Source organism: Budorcas taxicolor, chromosome 5 (assembly GCF_023091745.1).
Source record: "Budorcas taxicolor isolate Tak-1 chromosome 5, Takin1.1, whole genome shotgun sequence".
Classification (NCBI taxonomy): domain Eukaryota; kingdom Metazoa; phylum Chordata; class Mammalia; order Artiodactyla; family Bovidae; genus Budorcas; species Budorcas taxicolor.
Window position 1 is genome coordinate 100,813,466 of NC_068914.1, and position 20,870 is coordinate 100,834,335.

General features: G+C 40.0%; 1 protein-coding gene across 1 annotated transcript; it reads left to right on the forward strand.

The window, feature by feature from the left end:
- The first annotated feature begins 120 nt into the window (after positions 1 to 120).
- Positions 121 to 15,604, forward strand: NEMP1 (nuclear envelope integral membrane protein 1). Its single transcript, XM_052641037.1, has 9 exons — positions 121 to 247; positions 7,948 to 8,072; positions 9,220 to 9,439; positions 10,791 to 10,863; positions 12,110 to 12,203; positions 12,680 to 12,794; positions 13,499 to 13,724; positions 14,503 to 14,676; positions 15,421 to 15,604. Exons 1-9 carry the CDS (start codon positions 121 to 123, stop codon positions 15,602 to 15,604), a joined length of 1,338 nt encoding a protein of 445 aa, XP_052496997.1.
- The last annotated feature ends 5,266 nt before the right edge of the window (positions 15,605 to 20,870 follow it).

Consider the following 20,870-nt stretch of genomic DNA (forward strand, 5'->3'; position numbering starts at 1 on the left):
CACCGCCCATCCGATTGGTTGATAGGGGGCGGGCCTTGTGGCGGATAGGCTGCTGGTCCTGCCTGTTCCGGGTTAGTTGCCGGGGAGAGGCACGTGAAGAGGAGGCGGCGTGAGGCGACCATGGCGGGAGGAATGAAAGTGGCGCTCTTGCCGGCAGTTGGTGCCGGGACCTGGAGTTGGGGGGCCGGGGGTGGTGGGGCAGTGCGGCTGCTTCTGGTCCTCTCCGGCTGCTTTGTCTGCGGCTCAGGTACCGCGGGCAGCAGCTGCCAAGGGGGCGGGTGCCGAGGGTTTGTGTTCAGAAAGGTGGAGTGTCCCCAGGGCGTGGGCCGTTATTCTGCTGAGGGGGGCGGGCGTGGTGCGGAGAAAGGATCTACATCCCTGGCGAATGGGCGCCTGCCTTGAGGGGCCAAGGGCCCTGGGGGCGGTTTGCGGGAGCTATCCAGAATCGGGAGGAGCCTGGAGTCCTTTTGGCGGAGACAGGGAGGCCTGCACTGAGTGAAAAGTGGTCCTGGGGGCTCCGTCTTGCTTCACTGGCTTCCTCGACTTCTTTCTTAAAAGGAAGGTGACCCGAGGACCGAATGGACAGAGAGCCCTGCCACTGGAAAGGGAGCAACCTGTTCATTCAGAAAATTAGCAACACCTGAGCATATGCTGTCAGGACTCAAGGCAGGATGGCTGAACAGATGATTGTAGTTCGCTGAAATGTAATGATCTTTTATCAATATCTTGCGCACTTGTAAGATCCTGGCCCCTACCGGCCTTATGGAACCGATCTGGAGCAGTTAAATTCCAGTTTCCGAAAAGAGAGAGACTTTAGTTAACGTCTAGTAATTTTCTTTTGTAAATTTATTCATTCCTCAAGCAAACTTTCTTGATGCCTGCTGCTGCTTAGTTGGCTTTGGACTGGGATGAAATTATTTTCTTTTTCCGCTCTATTTCAGAAAACCTAGGGTGTGTTTGTAAAAAACAACCTCCTTCGAACCTTGTTAATTGCACAACAGAAAGATAAGTTTGGAAGCTTCCACTGGAGGAATTGAGACTCTTGGGGTTAAGGATAACCATATCTTGTAAACACACATGCTTTCTCTCCTCTCCCATCGTTTGCTGCCTCTTTCTTCTTGTCACTTAATGATTATGATGAGCTACAGCTTTAAGGTTATCTGTCAACCTTAAGGATCCATAATTTCAACGCGGCTCAGATGGTAAAGCGTCTGCGGGAGACCCGGGTTCAATCCCTGGGTCGGGAAGATCTCCTGGAGAAGGAAATGGCAACCCACTCCAGTATTCTTGCCTGGAAAATTCCATGGACAGAGAAGCCTGGTAATCTACAGTCCATGGGGTCGCAGAGTCGGACGCGACTGAGCAACTTCACTTCACTTCTCTTCACTTCACTTCACTTCACTTCACAGCTTTAAGGTTATCTCTCAACCTTGAGGATCCATAGAGCTAGTTTCAAAGCGCAGCGACCGTCTGAAACAGTTTTTTTTTTTTTGAGGGAGAGGGATATAGGTATCCAAGAAGACACTTTTTCCAGAGTCAGGGCCCAGAGTATCATTTGAAGGACTGCTTATGATCTGAATGACCTTTGACCAGACCGTAGAGGTTTGTGTATTGTGGAGATGAAAGTATTTATTCCAAAATGCTCCTCCTTAGTGCTCAGTCAGTAGTCTCAAGGTGTCTTTAATAAGGAGATGAACGGGGACTTTTTGGCTTGGAGAAGGGTAAACTCGGAATAGTTGTTCTCCGTGGCCTAGTGGATGATGTAGGTGGTGGCTGCAAAAGACAGTCATGTAATAGAGAGCTTTCTAAAGTGAGAGGTTCCTAAAGAGAGAATGGAGTACTTCAAAAGACAAGAGTTCTTTCTCACTGAAGATTGTTGAATTCGATTATAGAAATGATTTGAGTTTATTTTAGACTATTTGACAAGAACAATTAAGCATAAAGAAGTAGAAAAAACATTCACTTAATTTTGTCAGAGGCAGTCCATTAAAGCACTCTTTCTTCTGGTCTATTTCCATGTGTTTTTAATTTAAAATATTTTGGTTGAATTTACAATACATTCATAAAATTGTCAGCAGTCCTGTTCTCTTCCTTGGAGGCCACCAGTTGTTACCAGAGGTAGTTTTCTCATTTGGTTTTGTAGCATAAGCGTTTTCCTTTATCATTTAAAAGTCTTCGTTAAAGTTACTCTACTTTTATGTTATGGACACAATTTTTTTGTTTGTTTTAGAATAGATCTTAGAAATGGCTAAAATATATTTAAGACCCTTGAAACATCTTGCTAAAATATTTTTCTGAAAATATGTGCCAGTTTATACCACTATCAGCTCTATTTGTTTGTGACCCATATCCTTGCCAGCCCTGGATATTCCAGACTGAAACACCTTTGCTAATTTGGTAGATTGAAAGTGGTATCTTAATTATTTTTAATTTCTTGCATTATTTGTGAAGTAGCATCTTTCAAGTGCTCATTAGTTATTTAATTATCTGTTTAGACTTACATTTTTTAGAGTGTGTGTCCTTTGCTTTTGGTCTGTTTATTGTGATTACTATTTATTGGGATTTTTGTGTACTTTTAAAATCAATTGATGAACCTTTTTGATATGTTAAGGATATATATTTTATAATTATTTATTACAAAACTTTAATGTTTGTCCCTTTTTATCTTTTTTCTTTAGATCTTTTTAAATAGATTTATATTTTTATGTGGTTGCTAGATTTTATTCTTTTTAAAATTTATTTGGTGAAACAGAACCATGTGTGATCTTAGTTTCCTGACCAGGGATTGAACCCAGGCCCTGGCAGTGAAAGTGTGGAGTCCTAACCACTGGACTGCCAGGGAGTCCTAGGCATTTTAGTTCCCCAACTAGGGAGCAGACCCACACCCTCTTGTATTGGAAGCATGGAGTCTAACCACTGGACCACCAGGGAAGTTTCTTGATTTTATTCTTTAGATTTATTTCCATTGCTTTTACACTTAAAGAGCCTTCCAAAATTGAGTTTTTATATGTGTATATTTTGTAGTACAATTTAATTATTTTTCATTTTACTTTTTAACCAATGATTAATGTTAGCATTTGGTGTGAGGTGAGTAACTAGATGAATTTTGTTTTCCAGATAACTGTCAATTGTCTCAGCATCCCATTGGATAATCCTTTGCTAAGCCCACTAACTTAAAGATGCTAGTTTTTAAGGAGAATTTTAAAATGCTTTTAAGTATGAACTGGATTACCTCTCGACAGAAATGATTAGAGGCTATTTAAGAATTAGAGGAGGTGGTTTTTCATGACTTTTTTAGGTCTTTTTCTGGTCCTCACATACTATGAATCATTTTCATTACCTGTCCTTACATACTGTGAGTCATTTTCATTACCTTCTGCCAGTAGATATTAAAAGATCAGTGTTGTTGATTGAAAAGTTGATGAATATAAGTAAATAAGTTTCTAACTTTTGAGTAGCTAGTTCATGGGTAAATACGTGCAAGCAAGTTGTGATCCACTAAATTCCAAGAAGAATTCGATCTTTGGGCTTAAAAGGCATTTTTAAATTTACTTTTTGACTACCTTGTGGCACTGGAGATCTTAGTTCCCTGACCAGAGATTGAACCCATGTTCCCTGCTGTGGAAGCTTGGACTCCTAAGCACTGGACTGCCAGGGAATTCCTCCCAAAGTGCTGCCTCTTATAAATGTTTTATTTCTTTAGGAAAATGACATTGAATTTGTTTATTTAGTTTTATCTTTTTATTCATTTGTTTTTGGCTGTACTGGCTCTTTGCTGTTCGAGGGCGTCTTTCCTGGTTATGGCAAATGGGGGCTACTCTCTAGTTGTAGTGTGGGCTTCTCACTGCAATGGCTGCTCTGGTTGCAGAGCCTGGGCTCTAGGCACTGGGCTCAGTAGTTATGTCACATGGGCTTAGTTGCTTCTCTCCGTCTGGGATCTTCTGGGATCAGGGATTGAACCCATGTCTCCTGCATTGGCAGGTGGATTCTTTACCATTGAGCCACCAGGGAAGCCCCTGAAGAATTTTAAAATTGTCTTAAAAATACTAATGCCTTTTCCTGGCATTAAGTTTTTCAAATGGCCTATGCTATTGACATATTATTTGTATCTTAATGTTTCCCTGTGGCTCAGATGGTAAAGAGTTTACCTGCAGTGCAGAAGATTCTCCCTGGGTTGGGAAGATCCCATGGAAAAGAGAATGGCAACCAGTATTTTTACCTGGAGAATTCCATGGACAGAGGAGCCTGGTGGGTTACAGTCCATGGAGTCTTACAAAGAGTCCGACAAAACTGACCGACTCACACACACACTTTCTTGAAAATGGGTTTAAAGATAAGTTGTGTTACATTACTTGCTGTAGGAGAGGAGTTAATAAAGTATGACTCTTGGGCTTTTAAAAATTTATTTGTGAACAGACTAGTTTTAAGTTTCACAGAATTTTACTTTCTTACAGTCTCCAGAAGAAAATAAACTCTTGATCCAAATTTGTGAGTGGGTGTTCTTTCAGTATATTTGTGGATTTGCTAGTGAAACAAATGTCAGTAGAATTTTGGAAAGGTTTCACTTTGTGAAAAATAGGCTTGGAGGAAATCCAAACTACTATTGAACACTAGTGAGAAGTTGATAGATGGGGTTCAGGACATTCTGCCACAAAATATGGCACCTTGGCATACTGAATATTTGAAGCTGAAGGGAGTCTGAGAAAACAACAGAAGCTGAAAAGTCACTCTGACCTTCCCCACTTTGCCCTTTTTCCTTGAAATAGGCCATAAAATCCTCATGTGCGAGGATTACCTGAAGGAAAGGAGCATCCTTAGCTTTGAAGACAAAGGGATACAAAGAAGAATCCTAATAAGCAGGCCTTGCTCAGTTTCCCCCGCTTTACTACAGTTACCTCATACCCAACCCATCTTATTCCTCTGTGATGATGCACTCTTCATCAAACCTAGCATAAAAGTATGTGGGTCTGTGTTTCTTCGGGTCTTTATTTCCCTAGAGGCTTTCATGTTACATGTGAAGTGAAAGTTGCTAATCGCTCAGTCGTGACCGACTCTTTGCAACCCCATGGACTATAGAGTCTATGGAACTCTCCAGGCCAGAATACTGGGGTGAGTAGCCTTTCCCTTCTCCAGGGGAATCTTCCCAACCCAGGGATTGAACCCAGGTCTCCCGCATTGCAGGCAGATTCTTTACCAGCTAAGCCACAAGGGAAGTCGCATAAAACATTAAATAAATATGTATACTTTTCTCCTGTTAATATGTCTTTGTCAGTTTAATTTTCAGGTCTAGCCAGAGACTCTTAAGAGGGTGAAGGAAAACTTTTCCTTCCCCCCAACAAAATCAACTGAATTTTAAAATATTGAGATATAATTCACATACCATAAAATCCTTTCATTGGTTTTTGGTATGCAGTTGACCCTTGAACAACTCAGATTTGAATTGCATGAGTCCACTTACACATTTAGATTTTTAGTTTCAGTATGTGTATATACTGTATGTATTAACAGTACTTCCTGGTCTTTGGTTGGTTGAATCTGCAGATGCGGAACTGTGGGTCCAGAGGGCTGGTTTTTGACTGAGCAGAGAGGCGGCATCCCTACACATCTGTTGATCAAGGGTCAGCTGTATTCGTAATGTGCAACCATCACCACTAATTCCAGAATATCTTCATTATTCCAAAATGAGACCCAATACCCCTGAGCAGTCATTCCCCATTCTCTTCTTCTCCCAGCCCCTGACAACTATTAATCTGCTTTGCTTATTGTGGATATTTACATAAATGGAGTCATTTAACATGTGGCCTTTTGGTTGACTGGCTTTCATTCAGCATGATGTTTTAAAGGTTCGTGTAGTATGTATCAGTACTTTCTTTTTGTGGCTGGATAATATTCTATCATATTGATAATACCACTTTTTGCTTATCCATTGATCAGCTGAGGAGATTTAGGGTGTTACCACATTTTGGTTATGGACATTGCTGCAGTGAAGTTTTATGTACAGGTTTCTGTGTGAACATGTTTTCAGTTCTCTGGTGTATACAGAGGAGTGGAATTGCTATGTCTAATAACTGTTTTTGTTTTTGAGGAACTGCCAAGCTGTTTTCCAGAAAGACTACCATTTTTTATTCCCACCAGCAATGTGTGAGGGTTACAGTTTCTCCACATCCTTGCCAACTGTGGTTATTGTCCTCTTTTTTTCTTTGGTTATAGCCATCCTACTGAGTGTGAAGTGGCATTTTATTGTGATTTTGACTTGCATTTCCATAGTGATTAATGATGTTGAGCCTTTTTTCATTGTGCTTATTGGCCATTTGTATATTTTCTTTCAAGAAATGTCTATTCAAATCCTTTCTGCAGTCTGAACAATTTTTTTTTCTCTTTTTGTTGTTGAGTTGTAGTAGTTCTTTATATATTCTGGATACTAGACCCTTATCAGATAAATGACTTGCAAACATTTTCTCCCACTTTGTGGGTTGTCTTTTCATTTTCTTGATAGTGGCTTTTGAAACAAAGAATTTTTAAATTTTTTGAAGCCATTGTCTAATCCAAGGTCACAAAGATTTACACACTTGTTTTTTTTTCTTCTAAGTATTTTGTAGTTTTTGCTCTTAATGTTTAGGTTTAGAACTGAATTTAACTTCAAAATTAGTCTTCAGTTCAGTTCAGTCGCTCAGTTGTGTCCGACTCTTTGCGACCCCATGAATCACAGCACACCAGGCCTCTGTGTCCATCACCAACTCCCGGAGTTTACCCAAACTCATGTCCATCGAGTCAGTGATGCCATCCAGCCATCTCATCCTCTGTCATCCCCTTCTGCTGCCTCCAATCCCTCCCAGCATCAGGGTCTTTTCCAATGAGTCAACTCTTCACATGAGGTGGCCAAAGTATTGGAGTTTCAGCTTCAGCATCAGTGCTTCCAGTGAACACCCAGAACTGATCTTTAGGATGGACTGGTTGGATCTCCTAAAATTAATCTTAGCTTCACTCTAAAATCGTGTCATTGCCTTTGTGTGTGTATAACTTTGGCTTTCTAAGTTTTGGTGGAGGTTTTTGTTTTGGGGTGTTTTGTTAGTTTATTTAGATCTTTCCCCCTTTACACTAAGAATGAAAGTGATAACTACATTTCCACTTAGAGTAGCATTTAATGAGTTGATACATACACTGTGGAGCAAGGAAGATACTGAAATGATCTGTGGTAAAGAAGGTAGCTTGTGCAGACTGAGGTGGGAAGATACTGAGAGTGGTCACCTGTTAACCTTAACTTAGCTGAGTTTGAATATAAACTCCGGAGGGCACTTCTGTTTTGGTAAAATCTGAGGGACTGCATATATTAATTGGCCGCTTTTAAAACTTGAAACAAAAACAGCTAGGAAAAGGAAACTTTGCAGTCTTTTAGTATCTGTTTGAAGTATTTTAAATACAAAAGATGTTGCTAATTTTGTTCATCCTACTCAGGAAAGGAATAGAGGAAATCACTGGATGGGTTACTTTAGCTATGCCTTTATAAGGAAAACAGGACCTGGTATGAATCTCACTTAAGCTGTTTATTAGCTCCGTGGTTTTGGACTAAGTACTTAATTGTTCCTAAATATCAGTTTCCTCATTTATAAAAATGAATATTATGAGAGTGCCTACCTGATAGCATTGTTGGGAGGGTTAAATGGAACACTTATTGTCTGTCTTAATACACACATAATAGTGGATTTTATTATTACTCATCCTGAATTAGTGACTATAATAGTTTTAAAAATCACATTTGACAGAAACAAGACTCTGCCTTACTCCTTCTCCCATCTTAGTTTTCTTCTTTGTGTCAGTCCCTGATATTTTAACCCAGCTTTTAGAAAGTAGTCAGTTTAATTCTTTTTATGAAATGAGTTATGGTTATTAGTTTGTTTTGTTATATTTAATTGTTATTTTCTTTATTTTTTTTTTCTTTGCATGAAGCCGAAATTGATTTAAAGGTGGTCACGCTTCAGGAATCCAGAGTTCATTATATGAATACCAGTCAACAATCCTGTTACAAAAATGTGCTTATCCCAAAGTGGCATGATGTATGGACACGGATACAGGTAATGATTTGGAGGCTCTGGGGAGTGGCAGATTTTGTGAATATCTGAAAAGTGAATACTTTGACACATTCTTCCCTTTTCACAATTTAAAAAAAAAGTATAAATATATAAAATTAACAACTGTGATAAGATTGCAGTTATTCTTAATCTCATCAGTGTTTTCATCAGTAAAGCATTTATCCCTACTTTGTGTTCCTCTCTCTGTTCCTTTAAGTGGCCCACAATACTTGACCCTGAGGTAAACTTCCTTCCTCCTTTTCCCCAAGAGATTATTTTCTTCTCTTCCCTGGCTCCTTTTACACACACACGCCCCTCTTTCTTTTTAAAGGCCTTATGCCTTCTTTGGGCTGGAAACTGTTGCATGCTTGTCAGGATGTACACTCTGCCTGCTACTCCTATTCTGTTCTGATTCTGCACAAGATGTTGCATAAATGCCCTGAACTGGTTTCCCCTTGATAGAATGACTTTGGTCTCTTATTTCATAACACTGTTGAGCCACCTGGCAAGCAAGAGTGTCTGGCTGTACTGATTAAACAAAATGAGTCCTTTGGAAATGTTTCTGCTTCTATAAGCATAGTCACTGATCAGAGCATTTGTTCACATCCAAAAAACACAAGGGTGGGCTTTTTCAAAAAATTCTCTTTTTTCATTGTTTGATATAAAGATCATATCCCATCTGGGGCACATTATAACCAACATTTACCCATAGTCAGTAATTTGTGACAAAGGGTTGAACTCAGCCTGTCATTATGGGAGACATTTTTGGTGCTGTTTATGCCTGGCAGTTTTCTTTATATTCTGGACCCTTGCTTTGTATGATCTCTCATAAATAGCTGTATTGGTAACTCTTTCAGCTTAGAAGTCTTTTTTTTTTTTTTTTTACCCCTATGTTCTAGCCTAATAGTAGATTCAGATCATGTTAACAATAAGACATTCTAACAGCTGCCTCTCTGAACCATGTGCAGTGCTATTTGCCCAATTATCTTCTAGCTGCTTTTATTTCCATATTTCTCATAAGCCTGTGAAAAGCCAGTGCCATTAATGATTCAGCTATTTATGCTAAAGGGTTTTTATTTACAAATTGTATTTGGAAAAAGTTTAAATTCCTACTTCCTTCTTTCTCATCCTGATTTTGCTTGTGTTACAGATCCGGGTAAATAGTTCCAAACTGGTCCGAGTCACCCAGGTGGAGAATGAAGAGAAACTGAAGGAGCTAGAGCAGTTTAGTATCTGGAACTTTTTTTCCTCCTTTTTAAAAGAAAAATTGAATGACACCTATGTTAATGTGGGTCTATACAGCACAAAAACCTGCCTCAAAGTTGAGATTTTAGAGGAAGACACCAAGTACAGTGTCACTGTGACTCGGAGTAAGTCTTACCTCTGTTTTTCTGATGGATTCTATGGTGAGAAGAGATTGAGCTTTGGAGGGTATAATTAGTGAGAGAAGTCAGCCCAAGACAGCTCCATTTTGGTCTGATTATAACCTGAATATACCACTGCTCCAAACATTGCAGAGAGACTCCACCTCTCATGAAAGCCTTTAGGCCTAGATTTGAGACTTCACCATAAGTCTTCCATTCTGAGTGCTTCCTTACTTGGATTGTGAAGGCTGCATTCCTAATACTTCCAGTGGCTCTGAGCTGATGTACCTAGTATTCTTCAGAGTTAGATAGATGTATTCCTGTCTTCTGGGCGCTTTCACTGTAGGCCTGTATATTTCAGCCTACATTTAAAGACATGAATGGTTAAATCAAACTGAAAATAAAATAGACCTGAATACCTCACAAGCAAAAGAATATATGTGGAACCATAAATATGAAGATCACTGCAGTTTCAGGCTTATTCAGTATAACTGGGAGTTTTCCTTTCTCTGGATGTGTCTGAGAAAGTTTCACGGAAGAGGCAGATCGTTATCCTGTTGAATTCTCTATGACTTTTGGTCTCTTCTTGGTTAACGACTCGTCCAGGAGAGTAATGTGAGCAGTAGCAATGTTCCTGGGTTTTGCTACGAAATTTGCTGTGTGCTTCTAACTGTCCTAGAGTTCCATAGTTCTTTGGTTGAACAGGATCAGCCTCTTTTTTTGGTGTTCCTTTTGCATTTACTGATCCCTCTTGCTCCTGTTTGTGGACCTCCCCTAGACTCAGCTCTTGAATGTGAAAGCTGTGGGAGTGACTGGTACACCAAGTAAAGGACCTGTGCTTGGGCCCCCTGGTCCTGGGCGATCGGATTGAGTGTAGGCTTTTTCAACACAGTGCTCAGATGTCATCAAAAGAAGCAGGTGGTGGTGGTGGTCAAGAAAAGCAGCCCCTTAGAGAACAACAGAGGGCCCTGACCCAGAGTTCTGGGCTAATCAGCTGAATCCGAGCCTGTGTGACTTAAGGCTTGTAAACCAGGGTGGTGGAGACCCCTTGTGGGCAGTTGCATGAAGTGATGATGGTACTATGGCTCCAACCAAAGCAGAGTTTAGCTTCCTTTAGCCTTAGCGTAGGTAGCCAAAGCAAAATAAACTCTTCAGGGAAGTATAGGTTAGACAGAGATCTAATTATACTTTCTTTTTGGAAGGGTGCCCAGGCTTTGTGTGGAATGCTGTTAAAATGCTATTTAGGTGGGCTGTTTGCATTTATTAGCTGACCAGTGATGCCAACATTGCCTTTTATTCTATAATGCTTTAAATTGTTTGGTTCCCTTGTTAAGCAGAAATATTTTATTTATTTCAGGATTTGACCCCAAACTCTTCCTCATTTTCCTCCTTGGACTCACACTATTTTTTTGTGGAGACTTGCTGAGCAGGTAGGTTCTAAGGCCAGAGGGCGGAAGGAGGATGCTCAGACCAACCTGCTTGACTTCTGTCATAAAGTCTTAAAGTGCTGCCATTCTGTTTATGGATGGGCTAAGTCATTATCTGCTTCAGTCATTAAAAAATGCTTTAATATTATTTTTATTTTTTCTTGTATTAATAAGATTGGCAATAATGAAATTCCCCTATTAGGTTACCCATCATGTGATGGGATTTAGCCAATATATCACCATCCTTCTACCATTAGCCATGTTTAGCCCTCATTTTTACAGGGTTATATTTTACATTTTACAGGATGAGTTTCATGCTGTTCAGGAGTAAAGAAGCAGGGATCAATCACTTAACTCATTTCCTGCCTGTAGAAACCCACTAGCTAAGATAGGTGAAACAGACATGTACAAATACAAAGGAAACGTATAGTCTCCCTGATGGCTCAGACGGTAAAGAAGCTGCCCGCAATGCAGGAAACTGGGTTCAATCCCTGGGTCGGGAAGATCCCCTGAAGGAGTGTACGGCAACCCACTCCAGTATTCTTACCTGGAGAATTCCATGGACAGAGGAGCCTGGTGGGCTACAGTTCATGGGGTTGCAAAGAGTCGGATATGACAAAGTGACTAACCCCCACGCACACAGATAACAAACATTCAGCAGAGATAGAATCAACATTAACTTTGTATACAAGGAGAGTATTTGTGAAGTTGTGAATGAAAGCTTAACCAATTGAAGTTCAGCTGGAGTGAGGTTGTTGGAAGTTGTTCCTTATTTTGGGGACCCTGAGAGAAATTCAATATGAAGGAGGAATATTTGGTAGGAAGAGGCTAGACTGGGAGTAGGAACTCTCTGTTCTATGCCCTTTGGGGTAAGCAATTCAGTTATTATTAGTTCCCACTTGGCAGTCCTCTTATACCTTTCTTCTCCCCAGAGAAGCTGTGCAGTTCCCAGAAGAAAGATTCTCATTAAAAATTGGATGGGGAGCAGTACTGGGGATGGGAGCTGGAGACTAAGCAGAGGTTTATTTTTGGGGTGTATTTGAGGGGCTGTCATTGGTACTGATCCTTATAATTTGGCAGCAACTACGCTGTACTGGTCTCTTTAGTTTTCTGACCTCAAATGTTGAGCAAATACCTGTTCTCACCTTGTACCTTTTTTCTACCTTTTGGCTGGGATTGTAGTCTGGTTTGAACAGTGCTGTGTGTGAAGAATACAAACGTAGTAAGGAAATGAATTTTCTCTCTGCAGAAGTCAAATCTTCTACTATTCTACTGGGATGAGTGTGGGAATTGTGGCATCTTTACTAATCATCATTTTTATAGTGTCCAAGTTTGTGCCCAAGGTAAGTGGCAGAATCCTCACATGCAATTAGGATGAGCTTGGATAGATGAAGGATTGTTTTCTTGGATAATCTTACAGCACTGAAAATTTGCATTGATGGCTGATAAGTCAATGTCCTACTCTTTCCTTGTTTCAGAAAGATACTTTCCATGATGAAACTTGGAGCCTGATGACATACAATCTCTCCCTTTTTATTTGAAATCCTGGGTACAGTGTGTGTGTGGGGGGTGGTTGAAGTGTTTTTCCTGTTTATTAATTATTTACATTATATAGCCAGGCTTTTAAGTTATTTAGCATCTCATTTTCCCAGTGTTCTTTGCACTGTATAATTTAAAGTGTAAAGTACATATTTTTAAGAGAGATGTTTTGTGCATTTTTAGTAGGTTGAATTTTTTTTTCAATTACAGTTCCATTTTGCTTCTTGTATGTAGGGAAAGCCTGTTGTAACTTTTTGCTTTCACTTCTACTCTGTTTTAGAAAAGTCCTGTTTACATCATCCTGGTAGGAGGCTGGTCCTTTTCTCTGTACCTCATTCAACTAGTTTTTAAAAATTTACAAGAGATCTGGAGGTGTTACTGGCAGTATCTTTTAAGTAAGTGTTATTGGTTTTGCTTTCCTTTTTATATGTTTATAAGCTGTTTTAGTTAATTTGATCATGAAAAGATGTTGCCTGCTTATGGAGTTTAATAGTCTATGCCATTTTATTAACTTGTAAAAATCATAGTTTTTATTTCTAACTCTACAGTTGTCACCTTTTCTTAAATTAAGATGCTGCTGCTAGGGAGAAGACTAATTTGTTGGGGTTTATAAGTACATCTCTCTTTATGCATGGGCATCTTTCTGAAAAGTTGTAAATTGACTTTTTGAATATAATCGTATTTTAAATTCACTTGAGGACCTTAAGAAGTAAAGGACTCTACAGTGAACACTATCTGTAAAACAAGAAAAGAATCCTTTGGTTGTAAAGATAGTAACTCTTAATCTATCCTTTGAGAAGGAATTAATTTGGATTTTCATATATTGGGTTTTTGAAACAGACTATTTTAGAGTTGTTCAGCATGTAGCTTTAATTCCCCATTTGAGAATTAAATAAGTTTGAGACAACAGAAATGATAGAAACTTAAAAGAGATTAATATATATGAATAATGAAGGAAGTATGAATAATTGAGTAAAGATCTTATCCATTTTCCTGGTTCAGTAGGTGCTATATAGTGAATTTACTGCTGCTCCCCAGACAGGATATTTTTACCAGTTGTAGGTGAAAAAAGAATGTCTTCTGATAACTCTTCTCATAGGCTATGTCCTCGCAGTTGGATTCGTGAGTTTTGCAGTCTGTTACAAGTATGGGCCTTTGGAGAATGAACGAAGTATCAACCTGCTGACCTGGACCTTGCAGCTGCTGGGCCTATGTTTCATGTATTCCAGTATCCAGATACCACACATTGCCCTTGCCATTATCGTCATTGCACTGTGTACTAAGAACCTGGAGTACCCTATCCACTGGCTGTACATCACCTACAGGTGACTGAAAGGCAATGTAACTTTGTACTGAAGCATGCAGTGTGGGATGCAGGTGCAGCCAAAGGAAACAGGTTTCGACCTGGGAGCCTCTTTGTTAATGTCAGTTTATTGTATTATGTTTCACTTGTGTTTCTTTCAAGTCTTTCTTTTTAGATTCTCTGTAAACATTTTAAAGAACTTATAAATTCTAATCATTTTATATAAAATAAAAACGTCTGTTCCTGTTACCACTAGGTGGTGCAAAGTATATTACTTTTATGCCACATGCCTCAGTCACCTGGTTTCGGATTATGTCACACTGCCTTTCAGATTGTTCTGGGAGTCCTAGTCTTGGTTTAACGTGTAATTCAAGCATGTGGTCACTTTTACCTGGTGACTATGGAATGGTCATAGGTTCTGAGGTTATCAATGGTTTTTCTTTCTAGTACAGATAGTCAAAATAATGCCTTCAGTTCATGGGGGGGTCCAGGTTAATGCACCACAATCTTATGCCATCATTTTCTTGTAGTTTTCCATTTATTGGGAGATAAATATTTTGTCTATCACTTATAAGTGAATTTATTCACATTAGGGAATAATGTTGACTACTCTGACTTGTCAGTGGTCTAATGTGTCAGGGATCCATTTTAACTAAGGATGTCTGTGGAATAAAGGTGGGAGTGATGACTCAATGATTTAGGCTCTCTGCTATATGCTTGACCCACTGAAGGGAGTTAAGAGATAGCAATGGACGTAAATTACTGATTAATCATTCATGATGTTATTTTGGTGAGCACAGAAAGATGTGTAAGGCAACAGAAAAGACTGTCCCCCCTCGTCTTCTGACAGAAGAAGAATACCGGCTACAAGGAGAGGTGGAGACCCGAAAGGCTTTAGAGCAGCTTAGAGAATACTGCAACAGTCCAGACTGCTCAGCTTGGAAGACTGTCTCTCGAATTCAGTCTCCAAAGAGGTAAACAAACTCTTGGCCAGAAGTACCAGGCATCTATCAGGGTAATCATGACCCTAGAGTTTTAATGAGATATATTTCTATAATCATTTTGTATTTGTGGCTTTGTTTTCTTGTTCTTCTAGGAGTAGTCAAGGGAAAGGTACGTATATCGTATGTTGAGTTGTAGCCATTTTCTGATTCCTCAAGGAACTATTTACTCTAACTTTGATTGTAGCATTGAGATGAGAAGACTCTAGCACGATATTAAGTTTCTCCTCTTACAGTTTTGTGTTGGTCTCTGAATGTTTAATATATTTTTTGAGGGGGGAGGGATCCTTTATTTGGAAGCAGTCATACCAATGAATGTATGAAACTTCAATTTGGAATCTTGATGGCATAAAGTTTATAGGGCCATAAACACAAATAAATGTGTAATGCTCCTTAACCTTATCAAGGATTACAGATAACTGAAGGAACTTTACCACATCCATAACTAAAAAGGGTAAGCAAACTTCCATAACTTGAAAGTGCTTGTTAAGCAGGATGGTGTTGCAGGGAATGTCAGCCTACGATCCTAGTTTTCCTTCTCTTCTCATTTCTTGCTTTAGTCTACTTACCTGCTAGAGTAAGGATAAGGCTGGGGGCTAGGCTCAATATCATTTGAGCTGAGAGCACATCAAGGTTTCAGTTTGTTCTTATTTTGAAAGAAAACAGGGTGGAAGGGAGCTTCTAATGAGTGAATGAGTATTATCTTCTCTTTTCTAGGTTTGCTGACTTCGTGGAAGGTTCTTTCCACCTCACACCCAATGAGGTTTCTGTCCACGAGCAGGAGTACGGCTTAGGGAGCATTATAGCCCAGGACGAACTCTATGAAGAAACATCCTCTGAGGGGGAGGACTCAGATTCTCGGTACCCCCTTGTCGTACAACAGAACAGCTTCCTGACTTAGGTGGATTGACTTCGTACCTCAGTGGTCCAGGTTGCGTGTGTTTGGTGTGCAATTGCTTTTCAAATCTTTGAAGCTGGGTGAGATAACTGCAGAAATTCTTCCACTGAAATTAGAGGCCTGAGTAGACCTCCCTCTGGAAATGGTCTCTGTGGGGTCCCGAGGAAGCAGAGTGGATAATGTAGTGACTGCTTCCCAGTGCATCCTGTTGGTTCAGTTCTCAGCCCACTTTATATTTCTGAAGAAACTGGATTGCCACACCTAGCCCAGGGCATTCCAGTTCCTCTTTGAAGTTGGTTCAGTTGTGGCATTTCAGACTCGGAAGTGATAACTGTTACATGTGAATTAATGCTTTCAGACTATGGCAGCATCTTCAGAGACAAATCCACAAATCTGAGCCTTTTTTACTTCTGCTTCATTTCGTGACTTTAGCATAATCCTTGTTTGAACTATTCTAAGAGGAAAATGGATTATTATTTGCCTGTCTTGTTTTTTAAATTAATACATTAAAAAAAAAGTGAAACTTATGTTCCAGTAATAGCAAGTGCTCCAGAGTGACAAGCCTCCCACACATTTATAATATGGATAGTCCATTAAAGCCCCAGTAACTCTTGTGCTGAACTTTGAATTAATTCTCACACCTATGATATTCTAAGTCCTGCTTACTTTAGGAACATGCCTGCAGGCCCTTCTGTAGATGAGGTCTGTTGGGGTTTTTATTATATTGCATTGGCCAAAAAGTTTGGGATTTTCTGTAAGCTCCTTATGGAAACAAATTTTTTGACCAACCCAGTATTTAACTTCCATTTCCAAATAGGCTTTCAGGCATCCCTTCCAATTCCTCTTTGTCCCCTTTGCTCTTTCAAGAAGGGTCTATTCTCTCATCTCTGATTATGTACATTTCAGATTGTTTTATTTCTTATATTCTCTTCTCTTTGATTTATAGCATTATTCCCACTAATTAGGAGAAGTGATCTTATTTAGGGAATTTAAATGCTTTTTACTGGTTCTCTTATTTTTCCTGTCCACTGGTCACACATCTTTGAGTTGTTGTGAGATCAAGAAATTATCTCCTTTTCCTTCCCCTTCCTTTGTCTGCCCATTCTATTAATACCTATTCTTAATAGTCTTTGCTTGGCACCTATCCCTCTCCCTGCAGGAAGCCTGGCTCATTTTTGAGCCCTGGAACTGTCTATGAAGGCTCTTGATACAACATACATGTTGTAGCTATGTGGCTGCCGCAGTTTGCATTACCAGGAGACAGACTTCCAGATCATCCTTGTGCCTCTGGGTGCTTGCGCAGCCATCAGGATCAGATGTGCTTTCCTGTGAACTTCTTGTACTTGATTTGCAATTCCATTTCTGACCAGAGGCTCCTGCTGCCTTTTATTATAGTGGCATTGGTTTCACATTCTTTTGCCATTGGAAAGTACCCTTATAAACCAGGAATGCGATTTATGAGGGAGCAAATTCCCAAGTCTGTGTCATTCACTTGGTTCTGTCTTTGTGATCTTCACCCTTGCACCTTGGAAAAAGCTGTAAAAGGCCAGGAAGACAGACACTGATGCAGGAGCATAGCATTGAACTCACTGACTTACCATGTCGTGCAGAAGACAGATGATTTTTATTAAAAATCTGCAATGAATGACTCCTTCAGACCACCCATTTAACAGATAATTTTGAAAGGCTCTGGGCTCCATTACTGACTTCAAGAATGTCAGCTCCGAGACTCCCCTCCAGGTGGCCAGTTGATTTTTTCTGACAGTGTTTCCCACAGCTTTAAACTGTCCTAAAATGACAACTACCTCAATTGGCAAATAGACTTATAGAAGAAAGTGGAAAATACAGTATTTGGACAGATGACATGGGTTAAATGCTTTATATTAGGAAACCTTTCTACCTTTTGTAGTTATGTACATGGTAGCATTATATCCCTCTGCAGAAAACTACTAAAGCTTCTGAATTTTACTTTTTTTTTGCCTCATTTATAGAAATTGAAACTTAGCATGTTTAAGCATAAGCTGATTTGAAAAAATAATGCAGCTGTACAAGTGGTCTCAGGGTTCCCTTGAGACTTTGGTACCTTCCCCACATGGCCACTTAGGGATATGGTCACTTGCCTCTAGGCTAATACTTCCTGACACCTGTCTTTATTTCAGTGAGAAAGCACTGTGAAGTAGAGAAAGATTCTCATCTTTTTCTGTTTAGTAAACTCCTTGTGATATACCAGTTCCATCTCAAGATGAGTTTTTCTCACTGTGTTTGAATTTGGGGTGAGTGAAACCAAACTCGGTTTATTACTCCCTGTCTGGTAGTTGGAGAACTGAGCTGTAGGCAGCGCCAGTGACAACAGATCCCGTTGTCATGAGAGCTCCTCTCAGACAACGAAGGACCGTGCGGCTGGTGTGCGGGTGTCCTTGGCCTGCCCTCCTGTGCAGCTCTCCCGCAGATGCCTCTGAGCCTCTGTGTGCCCGGAGATTGCTGGACTCGGGCCGCCTGTAGGAGCTGCTTTTGTCTCCTGCTTGGCCACTTAGTCTGCTGGCTCAGTCACTAGTTGAGGCCCTCGTTTAATTTTCTCTGGCAGTTACAGCTCTTGCAGCTTCAGCATAGTCTTGTCTCTCAGACCGATCTCATCAGGAAGAATTGAAGGGATAACTGGAGTGAGCTGGACATCGGAGCCCTCGTCTGCTGCCACGTCAGCGTCTTGCTCCACAAATATCAAGCTGCAAATTGGCCCTTGGAGTCAGGGTCTCATCAGCATCAGAAATCTATGGCCTCTAATGGATCTGATCAAGTTATATAGAGCATGCCTTCTATTAATGGGAGGACAAGTCAACTGGCTTCAAACACTTTCCCTTCACTTTCCCAATCGGATTGCTTTCACGAGACCAATGGAACCAATGACTGAAAATAAGGAAAATTTAGCACTTTTGATATCTTCTAATAAGAAATTCCTATCAGCCACCTCATGCCCCAAAAGTAGTTTATTTCATCCCCCTAAATTCATGACTTTTAGATTCTGTTGCAGAATTTTGCTGATGATAGACTTTTCAGTACTGATTTTGTGCTGATAAAGTCCATTCTAGGGCCCAGCCTTTCCTTCCCTGACTTGTGTTCCCTTCAACCCAATCCCCACTTTGCATGTATGATAGACAGTTGATGAACGAAAGCACCCAAATAGGCGAGATAGTTGCCCAGGCCCTGATTTCCATAAAAGGCTTGGGAGTGGATTATGCAATTGCCTTTCATATTTTTGTTGTTCCAGAAAAAAAGATGGGCTCAGATGGATGCCTGTGTAAAAATGGTTCCTAGCTTTGTACTCATAACTTTTCTCTGAATTGAGTAGTGAAAGTTGAAGTAGGAGGAAAGGAAATTAAATGTCCTAGTATTCCTTTGGACTCAGGTCTGACATGACATATGAGATAATAACCTATATTGAAATGCCAAGAATTTTATCTGAACCAAGGAGAGGACAGTTTGACAGATTTATTATGCCTTCATGTTACATAGGCACTGAAACAAACTAATAAGCATAAAATAGCCATTGTACAAGGCAAGTGCACCTAAAACTTTATGTTTTGGTGTAACAGAAATTGATCATTATTTTTTTAGGGAAGACTATGCAATTGTGGTGATCCAGTGGTGTCTCTTGATAGCTTATGGATTCAGTTGCTGTGGAGTTAGATTCTAGACAGTTATTAACTTGAAAAGGGAGTTTGGTGCCTTATATGATGGGAGTCAGAGCCTGCTGGGAGTAAACAAAGCGAATTCACACCAGTGTCAATGCACAGCTTTAGCAGGGAAGGAAATGGCACACAGCACCCCCACATTTGGGGCTTTTGGCTCCCACACCCCTTGCCCATGTGCATCACCATCCTTTTCACACTTGACAATAACTTGAAAATGGTGAACTCACTATCCTGCATTTTTCTACAACATGGGCAATGTTCTTATTAACATAATAGGTAGCTCTTAATGTATTAGAACTGTTACAGCCTGCAGTTGCCTCAGTTTATCATGTTTCTAGGATTGATGGTGGAATAGGAAGTTCCTGGGTAAGTTTTAGCCTGTGGGTAATGCCTTAGTGTTATTTTAAAAGATTTGTCATTTATATTTAAAATAAGTGTTCATGAATGTTTGAAAGGAACAAAATGATCAGGGATGACTCTGCCATGGGTCTCATTTTCACTCTTTTCTGTAAGAAAAAGAAGCAATGTCTTATATATTTTTTCATTTTTATTGTACAAGTTTATAAGTAATCCCAATTTTAATAAAGTTTTATATACTATGTAGTGGTTTCTCTTAATGAACATGTACTTTTCTTGTTAGGATCTCTTGTTTTCAGGTAATCAGCAATTAGCTCTTCTGTTTCATCTTTCTAGAGATGTGTTTTGCATGTTATTTATTTTCCTTTTTTTAAAAAAAAAACCCACTTCTTCCCTTGGGATTTCCCAGTGACCTAGTGGCTGAGAGTCCATGCTCCCTGTACAGGGCCTGGCTTTGACCCCTAATCAGGGAACCATCGATCGATCCTGCATGCCACAACTGAAGAGTGTGCATGCCCCAGTGAAGATCGAAGGCCCCACATGCCAAAACTGAGACCTGGTGCAGCCAAATGAAAAATGTTTAAAAAATAAACCCCTGCTTCCCATCTTGGGTCTGTCTTGGTCTACTTCCTTGGACTGAATGGTTGCCAGGATGCCAGATCTCTAAGAGGTATTCTTACAGGAGCAGAGCGTTATACCACTGTACTGTCTCAGGAAAATAATGTATAGCTTATTCCTGGTCCAGGGAGCTACTTTGTGCTCTTCTTTTTTTTTTTTTATTTTAATGGTATAAAGGATCTTTTTCTCCACTGAGGTGAGGAGAAGACCTGTGGATCCAGCTGTGAGATGCCCACCAAGAGCTTTCTGTTGGGTGAAAGGGAGCAGGGCTTTCATGTAGTGAGCAGTAGGGGACATGGAATAAAAACTTCAACTGTGTCTAGGCCCAGCTTCTGCCGTAGGAAGGAGACTGGTCCCTTCCATTTTCTGTTTTGGCTATTTTTGTTCTGGGAATCCATTCTAGGCTTTGCATTAATTCTGTACCTGTCTCTTCTTATTCAGGCCACATGGAAATCTATTGTCTATTTTTTACAGACTATGAAATAGGATGGAAATAGGATGTGGACCATATGTGAATATATGTAGATTAATGCACAGTGATGACATCTTTTCATTCTATAACCCAACTAGGTAAATAAGAGACATTGGATGATCATCAGTGGTTG